At 46.1% G+C, this 12225-nt stretch overlaps 1 protein-coding gene across 1 annotated transcript in view; it reads right to left on the bottom strand.

The window, feature by feature from the left end:
• The window catches only part of EFNB2 (ephrin B2), a 45342-nt gene extending 38690 nt beyond the window's left edge, over nucleotides 1–6652 (bottom strand). Inside the window, exon 1 of the mRNA XM_062566789.1 lies at nucleotides 5448–6652. Coding sequence (XP_062422773.1) covers nucleotides 5448–5575 — 128 coding nt within the window. The 5' untranslated portion in view covers nucleotides 5576–6652. The remainder of the gene's footprint in view (nucleotides 1–5447) is intronic.
• Nucleotides 6653–12225: the final 5573 nt, after the last annotated feature.

Genomic DNA, 12225 nt, shown 5'->3' with positions numbered 1-12225 from the left:
TGCGCGGTTCTCACATAATACCTTACAGCCCGGAGCAAGGCCCTTAGTTTCTAACACCCCTTTCAGAGACGTGTCATTTCTAACATCAAGCTAATCTATATGTTGCCATGGCATCACCCTTTATCTGCCTTTACATCTTATGAACTGCATGGATTTACCACATTATTTTTATCTGAAAGACACAAAATGGTGGTTTTATTGCCATACAATCAGATTACTGCTGCTAGTTTCTCTATGCCTTTTTACCATACTTCAATCAAAAGGGATCAGTTTCTTTATACTCTGCCCTTGATTTACATTACATCTGTAAAGACCTAGTCTGGGTTGTAATCCCCTTATTAACTATGACCAGGGTTGATTTGCCTAAAAATAAAAGCAAATTGTGTCAGACCTTTTCACTTTGTTTTTGATTCGGAACTACAAAATGGATTACTAAAGAAATCTTCAGAGTTCACACGGCTGGTATAGTACTGAATTTAAAATGAGAATTAAACAAGTTAAACATGGGAGCTGTGTCAACGGTTTACATTTTCCATCATGGGAGAAAGGCTGAACTGCGTATGTCTTTGTGTTCTCTGGCTTTAAGGAGACAATGAAGCCACAGGAGTTTTTCCAAGCTGTTCTAACACTGTCCATTTGCCATCCTCCCTTCCTTTGCTTTTCATATAACTCCCTCCCCAATTCTCCCCTCTCCCATCATCTCCAAAGTAACAATAATTAAAAAAAAAAAATCACTCAGGAGAACTGTGCTCTGGTTAAAGTTTATAGTTCTATGGCACTACATATTTTAAAATACTTTGATCAGTTAAACATTCCTATTTAAGTTTCCACAACGCCTCACAAAGAATGAGCTCATAAGCAAATCTATGTAGATGTATGATAAATGACCTGAAAAACAGGTTTCTTTATGTCAGCAGTCAAGGCAGGCAGACATTAGGCACACATGAACATTTTAATCACTATTTTTTTCCTCAGAAGAATACTTTCTTCTCATTTGCAATAAGCAATTTCAAGTATTGCAGGCTGCATGATACATTAAGATCAGATCTTTAAAAAACCCGGTTATGGCTGCTGTGCAGGTCTGAAAGGCCTCATCTTTGCCAGCATGCCACTGCAGTCACCTTAGTTCTCCACTGATTTCCCATTATAGAAACATTTACCAAATGAGACAATCCTAAGTATCACACTAAAGCAATGCGATCTTTCCACAGTTAAAAAAAATAAAATAAAAATAAAATAAAAAAGGAGGGAGGCAAGAAAAAAAGGGGGAAGGGGGAGGGGACAAGGAGATGCGCAGGGGGAAAACTTAGTGATTTTAGCTTGAATTTAGTCACTGCCTTTCTGAAGGCAATTAATTCATTAAACAAAATGAAATAACTTAGCACAGTTTGTAGATAACAGGCTTCAAGATAATTACTATAAATAATATGACAATTATACTCATGATATAGAAGACTGGCAAAAATAACCAAGTCAAAAATTCAGCTTTCAGTCTGTTCAGAATTCATTTTGCTAAGTCACCTGTAGACCTGGCTACAAATGCCAGAGATATCAAATGGACTGGAAACTATCACTCACTTCTTGTATTAGCATGCCAAGTGTCAACAGCTATGTTTCAGGTACAATTTAGAAGCATGTGTTTAAATCATTTTAACCTTCCACTTCTGTTTCTTCAGCTTGAAGCTGTAATTGTTGAGGTTAAGAAGTGCAGTCCCATGACACAGGGCTCCCAAATAAATTCTTGTCTAGAAAGAAACTACCAAACATGTTGTGAGATATCATTTTAGCAAGCTCTTTGTACTTCAGTTGGCTCGGTTGTCCTGTGAAACAACGACTGTCCATTACCTACAGTTTATCATCCTGACAAAATGTGAGGAATGTGGATGTGAAAGCACTAACAATTCCACCCCTGGTGCTTTCTCCTTTTTTCCTCTCTATATTAAAACCGACAAGATTAACCCAAATGCAGACTGCAGAGCATAGTTCAAGGGGCTATTCAATCGATAGTGAATGTGCATTTATTTACCTACAAAAATAAGAATTTCAGATACAATGAGAAGCAGACTAGTCTATATGCCACTGAATGGACCATTTAACAGGGGTCATCAATTGTAGTTTATTTTATCAGACATCTGACATCTTAGCATTTATTCAGAGATTGGCTGTGAAATATCCCATATATAATTGGTTATTAGAGATAGAGGAAGTCAATCAGTGTCAAATGCACCACTTGCAAAGGTAAGCTTGTGTAAGTTACTAAGAATTGCTTTGCTGAACAGCTTATTGCATGCAGGGAATAACAGCACTTAGACATGTCTTTGTATGACATTCCTCTAATATTTGACAAATAAAATTCACTCCATAACACTACATTTTACCATATCGTTCAAAGGCAGTGTTAAGCAATTGTGAGGTGAAACTGAGGTAATCCACACTATCTAAATACATTTATCTTGGCAGAAACAAGACATGCAGAAAGTCCCTCGATTAAAAAGCTTCGGCAGCAATTAAGTGTATAGAATAATTTTCACTATATTTTCAAGATCTAAAATCTTAAGCTCTTCAAATGAAAAGTCTGTAAAGATTATCAAAATTGATAGCAACAGTGACATTTAACCTCTCAAACTATTAATTCATAAGTATAATTATTTTATGCGTGTCACTTAAACACATATCTTCAGATTTGATTGAGGCAATGAAAGTAAATCTCAAAAAAAAAAGGGGGTGGAGAGCTGAACAGGGGAGGGAACTGTTCAAATAGCTACTGCACTCTCTCAATGCCAGCCACCTGCTAAAAATTACAACCTCTAAACTTCAGTACAAAACCAATTCAGTTTATATGTTCACCTCAGCCTAAAATTTATTATTTCATACTTTATATTAACCTGACTAATAACTTCTTGCAGCATTTAATTGCCTACTGTGCAGTGGATTTATGTGTTGAGACTTTCAATAGAGTTAAACGCATAGCTTTGATGAATAAGTTAACCTAAGATAGTTATTACTACAAACCTAGGAAAGAGCTCTATTACTACACTGTACTTAGATCCATTCAGCATCATATTTCTTAAGGTAACATTCAGCTGGAATCCCGAGTGAGGACAATCTTGTCTAAGGAGAAATTATCCAGTATCCTTCAGGCAAACAATTGTGTCAAGAACTAGCAAGAAGTGGAGCTGTCTTACCAACAGCAATATTGGTAATGCATCTGCAAGCTTCCTCAAACTGCAGGCCTCCAAGTGGCATATAAATCACTAGCCTCGGCAATTGAAAAGACTAATTTTAATAGCGTACTTCTTCACTGCGGTGATTAAACCTCAATGAATCACTCAAGAAAATTCAATTACATCAACAGCAGAACCTATTTTTAAGCATGCATTTAAGTTGAAAAAAGTAATTAGATATTATCACTAGATCTACCATTAACAACATTCAAACCTTTTTTTTTGTAATCAAGTAGTTCAGAATTAGCCAAATGGAAACAACACATATTTGATAAAGGAAGTGTATCCCCAGGCATGGTAAGGAGGATTGAATTCAGCTACTTGGATACTTTCATTTCACTGATGGCTAATAAAAGCTATCAAGGTAAGTTAAGAAAGTGAAGCAGGTTAGGACTGGAAGAATGGCAGAGGCAAGGCCAGTGCACCAAGGCTGTTCTGCATTGGAAGAGTGACCTCTGTAGGAATAAATTGCTCACAGGGCTGGGGATGCAGTTGTCCCTCCTCCCCTACGGCTGAGCAGAGTGTGTTTTGCACAAATCACAGCAGGCCCACTAATGCAATGCAACCTAGGCTCACAGCCTTTGACTTCTGAGAACTCAAACAGCATTATAAAGCCAGCTTTATAGTTGTCTCGTTCACTTTATTCTCAGATATCACATCATATCTTTCTCAGGCCAAAGGCGGCTTTAACCACACAGCATCACAGAAAATGCAGAGCCACTGACTGAGCTAAACTTTTTATTTTAACTGGCTTCCCACCTGGTGTATATAGAGAACAATCATTTATCACATAACAGTAGAAAAAAAAAAATGTGAAATGAGTAGTCCACAGTATTCCTGTCAACCAGCATCCATATTTTAATGAGAAGTTAGAAAACTTCTTAGTTTTTCTCTAAAAGCTTAAAGACAAACTAGACAAGTGCTTCCATTATTGAAAATTACTGGCAGAAATCTGCAATGAGGTTTTCTTCACTGAAAGCAATGGTAGGTAATGATGAAAGTAAAGCAAGATTACTCAAACTTATTCAGCTGCTACTTCTAATTCAAACTTTTGAAAGCTTCACTAAATTCTTGTAGATCCTGCCACCAAGGCAGATTTAGTCTCTGATCCAGGAAATATTTCATTCTTGTCTCATCACCACCTAAGGTTTCTTCTAAAGAGTCCCTTGGGAGAACAAGACATGTACTTACTGAATTTAATGGGAAATTCTAAATTCAATTAATACACAATGGATATGCTGAAATTTATGTCTGTGACCCTTTAAGTATGTGGTTTGATTTAAGTATTTCATTAAAAATGATAAGCTGAATGAAAAAAGATTTATTACCCATTTCTGGTACAAGACTTCCTAAACTCATTATAGACTGTTCTTCCTATGGTGGAAAAAATAGATTTTTGCTAAAGTAAAATATCTTTAGTATCACAACAGCTTTAATATACTTCATAACTAAACACAGCCATTTTTTGTTTTGCACATCAAAAGGAAAGGGGACAGCAACAGTAACAGCAGAATTACTTTTTCCACCACTGACTTCAGCAATCTTTCTGAAGAAAAAGCTACTTTCCTAAAAGCCCCTTTTCCCCAAAAGATATATTCTTCTATGTTTAAATAAAGAAGGTTTTTAAAGGACATGCTTCTATTTTAAGGGTGTGCTTTGAGAGTGAAGTCTTGAGAAGGCATGTACTTTTTTTTTTTTTGTCTGAATTTGTTAATGAAGAATGACACTAAATGGTTCTGTGATGGGTAATGCTTAGTTCATTACTCACTGACATGTGCCTCGATACCATCAACTCCACAACCAAATTTAGCCCTGCTATAAGCAGCTGTAACTTCGCTGAAGTCAAGGGGATGAATTTGCATCTGCAGACGGAGAAGTTGAAGAGTATCACCCCTTCCTGGCAGCGCTGCCCTGCGGCCTCCTCCGGCCCTGCGGCCTCCGGCGCTGCCCGAGCCCGGGCGCCTGCGCGGGCAGCGGAGCCCGGCGCTGCCCCGCGGAGCCGCCCGCCCCCGTCCCGCCGGGACCCCCGTCCCCCGGCAAGGGGCAGGCTCCGCCGGGACGCGGCCCCTCTCCCCGCGGCCGCTCCCCGGCCACGCGTCTTTGGCTCCCGAGCCGCGGCGGAGGCTGCGGCACCGGCGCCCCCCGCGCACCGCCGCGGAGGACAGCGCCGGCGAGGCTGGGGGTGTGGGGGGAAAGGCAGGCAGAAACAGGATGCAAACTTACTTGGGGTTCGAGGAATTCCAATATATCGGGTCTAAAACTATCGACCGCGCCATTGCAGTTCTGCATAAAACCATCAAAACTCCCCAACAGTACTTCCAAAAGGAGGCGTCTCGCCTCCGCGCTGCCATGGTCGAAAGCGGCACCGAGTCCCTTGCCAAAGCCTCGCCAACTCCTCTGTGCGATTTCCCCTGCACCTCAACAGCAACAGCAGGGTGGGTGCCCGGTATCCCCAAAAACCGGAGCGATTTACAGGGAGGGGAAAAAATTAAAAAAAAAAAAAAAAAAAAAAAGGAAAAAAAAAGAAAAATCACTCGCGAAGGGTCGACGATGGCACTCGGTGAGAGCTGCAGGCAGATCTACTGAGTCATGTATGCCACTCTCATGTAGAAAATTCTCCTGCGAGGTAAGATCCAAGCTACCTCCGAAGTAACAACAACAGTAACAAAATGCAAATGCCTCAGTCCTTCCTTTTACTCGGGGTCTCCCGGCTGCTTTGGAAGATGCCACTCAAATTGCCAACTCCCATTTGGATCCAGTGCGCGCCACACACATTCACAGTGTCTGAGGTTCGCATGTAAAGGATTAAAAAAATAAGAAAATAAGAAGAAATGGAAGTGGGAGAAATGAAGGGGGTGGGAGAAAGGGACACAGCCCTGGCAAGGAGGTTCCTCCTGTGCGTCTCTTATTGCTCTCGCTGCTCCCGGCAGTTTGCAATCCGCACCGACAGCGGCCCGGGCTGCTTCGGGGAGCTCGGACGCGCCCGCGAGTCTATAAATCCACTCGGAGAGTCAGCGCCCCAAGTCCCCGGAAGGCGCATCCGCAGGGCTCCGGCTCCCCGCGGAGGGGGCACCGCTGTCCGCGGCGTGGGCAGAGACCCCCGACGGGGGCAGAGAGAAGAGGTGGAAAATATTAATTAAAAAAATAACAATAATAAAAAGAAAGGGAAGGGGTGGCGGGGGGATGCCGCAGCTGCCTCCTCTCTCGCTCGATCCCGCGGCGAGATGCGCAGTGCGCGCAGCGGCAGCAAAGCCCGGCGCTGCACGGCGGAGGAGAAGGAGGATGCGGAGGAGAGTGAGCGGCGCCAGCCGCGGCCGTGCCCGCCGCGGCGCCTTCAGCCCGCGCTGCTGCTGCTGCTGCTGCTGCTGCTGCTGCTGCTGCTGCTGCTGCTGCTGCTGCTGCTGCTGCTGCCGCCGCCGCGGCGAGTCCCCGGCGCAGGAGCGCGGCCGGCGGCAGCGCGCGCCGCCGTAGCCATATAAGCGCTTCCGCACCGCCCCGCCCCGCCGCCGCCGCCGCTCATAGGGCCGCCGCCGGGCCGCCGCGCGGGTTGGCTGCCGCGCCCGTCACTTAGCGCCGCGGCGGCGGGCGGTGGGCGGGGCCTCCCCGCCCCGCCCCGCCCCGGCAGGTAACCCCCGCCCCGCCCCGCGCCCGCGGAGCGGCCGCTGCTCCGGCTGTGCGTGTGAGAGCGGCGGGACCGGCCGCGGCGGGACGGGGTGGGGGTGGGAAACAAAGAAATTAAATTAAAAAAAAAATAAAAATAAAAGAAAGACCCCCCCCCACTGCCCTCCCCTCGAAAAAACTCTTTTCCCCAAACGCAGCGTTTTTAAGCACGTTTCCGTTTAAAAGCGCGGAGGGGTGCCGCCAGGCAGGGAGCGGCGCGGGGCAGCGCGAACCCGCAGCCCGAGAGCGCGCTTCCAGGTCTGCGCGCCCCTCGAGGGGCTGTCGCCGTCGGTGCTGCCGCGGGCGGCCCCCGCTCCGCTGCGCGCTCCGCTGCGCGGTGCAAGCGCCCAGAGACGCGCCTGTCCGCGTCCCGTCCCGTCCCGTCCGCACCCCGCCCCGGGCCGGCGCCGTGTTCAGCGCCGCGCAACTTTTTGCCCCCGACCCCGACGGGGCAAGTGGCGGACGCGGGTGCTCCCCCGGCCGGTTCCGGGCCGCCCCTTCCCACGGCCGCTCTCGGCTTTCGGAGCTCATGCTGTTAGAGGACGATTAGCCGCGGGCCGTCCCCGAGCAAACGGCGCCCGGACACGCAAGGCCGCTCCGAAGCGCCGCGGAGCCCGGCTTTGCGCCGGGCGCGGATTCCCTGTCCGTCACTCGGGGCCGCTTCCACACTTGTTCCCCGGGGGAAGCGGAGGGAATACTTTCCTAATTCAGATTTTTTTTTTACCCCCACTCCCCACCCCGTATCTCACCAGCACCTGGCCACTTTACTTCGTTTTATAATTTATTTCTAGCCAGCGGGAGTTAACCCCGGGCAGCGCCGCGGGCGCGTTGCCTCGCGGGACGCTCGGCGGGACCCCGCGGGCCGCGGAGGGCGCCGCGCCCGGGCCCCGCGGGCGGCCGCCGCGCTCCGCCGCCGCGCTCCGGGCTGGCGCCGCGCCGCCTCCCGCGGCACTTCCACGGGGTCACAGCTCCCACTAGCGGCCAGCGGCAGCGCTCCGCGGGGGACCGACAGGTCCCCCCTCGGCAGTCCCCTGGCTGCGGCTCCCCCACGTCCTCGCCTTCCCCACCCCCGAAAAAAAAATTCCCCAAATACGATTCTCCCCCCCCCACAAAAATAAATATATTTTTATTAAAAATTAAATAATCGCACCGCTGTCTCCAGGGTTGTGGGACTGGGCTGGAGAAGGAGCACCGTCTTGTGCCCAGAGCTGTACCAGGTTTGAATACTGATTGTATAATGTTAGAGGCACTTCCCTAAAATGAAGGGGGTCACCGAAATTATTCCAGTAGGGATTTCTTGCCCAAATAGTATCTGCAGAAAGGAATAAAAAGTTAAATCCCAGGAAATTACGGCGCTCTTTCTGTCATTTCCCCACCTTTTAGTTAAAACACACGAAGAACATGCTACAAAAATCAGTCATAAAAAGCCAATTTTGTATCATTGTATTTCTGAAGAAATGCTGTCATTTATTTAAAACTTGTGTTAGTCATGGTGCTTTTTCGGCTTTTAGACAAACGCAAAAAAGACCTTATAAGGAAAACGACTGCCTTCGTAATTTATTTCCCACATCAGTTTGGAAGAAAATGATTATTTCCCCCTAGCTGTTTTATCGAACTAATGTTTCAGTCTTCGCCGCCCTGTCTGGCAGGGACGGCTCCTCTCGCTCGCAAAACAAGGAAAAGGAGTTTGGGGATGCGCCCGATGCCCATAGATTTTGTGTTAATTGTATTTGGTGGTTCTCTAATGAAATCTACTACTCAAGGAAACAAGGAAATCAGTTTGCTTTTCACACAAAACATCGAATACGTCTTAGGTAAACTGTTTAATTAAATTTAATTTGCAGTGAGGAAGGAATTGCAGATCCGGCGACGCAATTTGGTGGAAAAGCATCAGGACGGAAACTTAGCACTCAAGCGGGTGACAGAGATTGTGTATCTATGCACATCGAGGGGCATCAAAGGATACCTTCGCCAGTGAGGGGAGGAAAGCACTTAATTATTAAACTTTAAAACAAATGTGTGGTGGGTATCCAGTCCTGAGCCAATGTAAACACTCAGCCTGATAAATGCTTCTAGCAACAGAGACGTGTAAAATAGCTTTACCTGAATTTTGTAGTGCCGCTTCTTCTGTTTGTTTTGAACCAAAAGGTTACGAGCGGTGCTCTGTGAAAGCTGTGAGCAAACTGTGACCTCTAACTCCCCGTATCCTTGCTTTAAGTAAACCAGAGGAAATGAAGAGCCCTGGTATTGTCTGAAAATATCCTCCTGTAGCTAAATATATCACTTCACTTCTATTGTCCAGCGGGTAATCATTTTACATAAATACAGCTGTTTTAATCTACTCTTCAGCATCCTATTGATGCACACTGTCCGTCTATAAAAATGCGCCTTAATAAAATCACCTTTCAGCAAGAGTACGCAGAGTAGCGGGAACTTTTCTTGCCGAGAGGACCCAAGCGACAACGACTAACAAACTGCGGGCGGTGCGCGCTCAGCCACCGCGGCGCTGAAGTGCCGCCCGCCGCCCTTGGCGGAGCGGCACGTCCGCGGGGCGATGCCCGGGGGCGCCGGGGGCTCATTGCCGGGCCGAGAGGGGCCGGGCGGCGGCGGGGCGCCGCTCGCCCGGGGCCGCGGCGGCGCGGAGCCCCTCGGCAGCCGCCGAGCCGCGCCTTCCTCGTCCCCTGGCCGCGACGGCCGCCGACTTTCCCGGCTGGCCTCCCGGGAGCAGCAGAAACCGCCTCCGACAAGGAGGAGAGCGCAAGAGTGCGGTTTGGGGGTGGGGTGTGCCGGGGGGGGGAGGGGGGGAGGACGACAAAACAAAGCAAAGCACAAAAATTAACAAGTTAGCCGCAAAGCCCCGGCCGCAGGAGCGGCTCCTCCGGGGAAGGACTCCGCGGAGGGAGCGGCGTGCGGCAGCCGCCGGGTTTCGCGGGGAGCGGGCTCCCTGGGGGCAGGAAACCCCCTCCTCGTCGCTGCGGGAAGACGGTGCTGCGGCTCCCCGCTGCTCCGCGGCCGCCGTTGTCAGCAGAGGGACGGACGGACGCACGCACAGACGGATGGATGGCGAGCGGTGCCAGCAAGCAGGTGAGAGCCCTCGGGTGTGCTTAACTTCATGGGGGGAAAGGAGAAAAAAAAAAAAAAAAAAAAAAAAAAAAAAAAAAAAAAAAAAAAGGCCTGCAATTCCGCAATTTGCACTTCTTAGATCTTTATTTCTTTTGCTTTGCCAGACACACACCAAAAGTCGAGTTTATCTCAGAATAATTCGATCTGGCCTCTTTTTGACAATGGTGTGTGTAATAGCTACATAAATACTGCCTCTGATTCTATGAAACTTGGAACAGAAAGTCTACTTATTCAAGTATGATCAGGATTGGGCCCACAATCTGCAAGTCTCTTCTAAATGTCAGTCTAAACATTGGGAATAAGGAGAATCCAGGGCACACGAACATTTCTGTTAAGCAGAAAAAGCCAACTTTCATTCATCATGGCTTGAAATTTTGCCAGTTTGTACCTATTGAGTTGGAAATGGAAAAGGTGCAATTATTGCCAAATTTAATAGAGAAAAATGATCAACTGACACTTAATGATTGAAATGGATCATTTATTGTTTACACAAAAAGCCAGCTGTGCTGGATACTTGAAACAGCTCCCCAAATGATACTTATACTGTAACAATGCATTTATTTATGGTAGACCAAATATATATGTCTACAGATATACATGCTAATTTGTCTTCTCCATGCCTACGTTTTATAGTAGCAATTTTGGTTAACAATAGCTTTTTAAGAAGCTAAATAACTAAGCTCCTCCTAAATACAGTCATAGAATTCAAGCAGGGAGGTAAAAAAAATCCGCAAAAGAAATCAGCATACGTCTAGCTGCACTTTCAGTCCTTTCTTTATTTTTATATTAATTTTCAGTATCACCCAGTGAAAACAATTTTTTTTTGTGGTTTGTGGGGCAAGATGTGCAAAAACAAAGTTGTACTACTGAATCAGCCTTTTATAAGGCTTCCAGGCTTCTTGTACAGAACTGACCACTGAGCCAGCATAACCTTTGGTTATACGTATCAGTCCAGAAAAGGTGATAGGAAGCATTAAGTTGACTACAGAAATGTCAACAGAGGCTCAGCACTCCTCAGCTGTCTATCAGTAAAGTTAATTACTTACAACTATGGCACAAAACATTAAGGCAGAAACAGGTGGATAACACTGAAGAGCACCTGTTTGGTGGTACTAGCACAAAAACATTATATACAGGAGTGTGGAAAAAGTCTTGATTCAGTTCCAGTTGGACTAGACTCCTGGTCCAAAACTGAACCCAATCCGATACCTCTACCTTCTTCTTTCGTGGAATATACCTAAAGCACATCCACGATTTCACGTTCTTTTTTTAAAATGAGTGCAAATCGAAGAGTATTTATTTATTTGAATTTTATCTGAACTCTTATTGAGACCCAAGAGAGATAATTGTTGTCCTTCCAAAGTGACAACACAGCTCCAAATACTCTGAAAATGCTTACAGAGATACATCATAGCCAACAGCAAGAGCAGCAGGCCTCTCTGTATTTAGGGTGTAAACTAAGAATGGCACAGAAACATTTCCACAATTTTAAGAGGGCACACTGACCGTCAGAAAGAAAGGTTTACTATCCTGAAGTCAGCAAGGACAATAGAAAGGGTGAGGATGATGAGTTGGCACAAACCTCAGGGAAAAGGGGAGACAAAGATGAACACTTCTTTTTCAGAACAAAATAGGAGTGGACAAAGTATTGATACTTTAGTAAGATATATTGACAGGAATCTTTACATGATTAGGAACGCAGTTGCTTGGCAGCTTAATCATCTCACCAAGCTGTCTCTGCTTTGCCAAGTTGCAAGGGCACCAGTTCTCCAATACATTTCACAGCAGTCAGCTTTCCACTTGTACTTGAAAAATAATGATGATAATGAACAAGGTAAGTTCAAAGGGTGATTTAACAAACCTCCAAAGTAACTTCTTTCCACTACAAATACAGCATGCTGCTAGAATACTGCCTGTAACGTCTTCTACTCTTTCTTGCATCTGTCAGATAAATGTACTGTTTGGTATTACATTAATTCTCCGGAACATTTATGAACAGGAATAGGAGAGGCCAAGATTCCCCTTTGTTATCAGATAAGGGAAGTGAATACTGCTCAAGGCAGATGACAATAAAAATGCTTACCTCCCACCCCGTGACACAGTATCCTCTCAAAACCAGAAGAAAAAAAAACACAAAAACATGTCTACCCAAAATTGATGTTGAAAATTCAAAATATAATAAAAAATAACCAGCTATAATAAAAAATAATTCATAAAA

This window comes from Rhea pennata, chromosome 1 (genome assembly GCF_028389875.1).
Source record: "Rhea pennata isolate bPtePen1 chromosome 1, bPtePen1.pri, whole genome shotgun sequence".
NCBI lineage: Eukaryota > Metazoa > Chordata > Aves > Rheiformes > Rheidae > Rhea > Rhea pennata.
The sequence above is the reverse complement of the archived record's forward strand: the minus strand, read 5'-3'. Positions and strand labels throughout refer to the sequence as shown.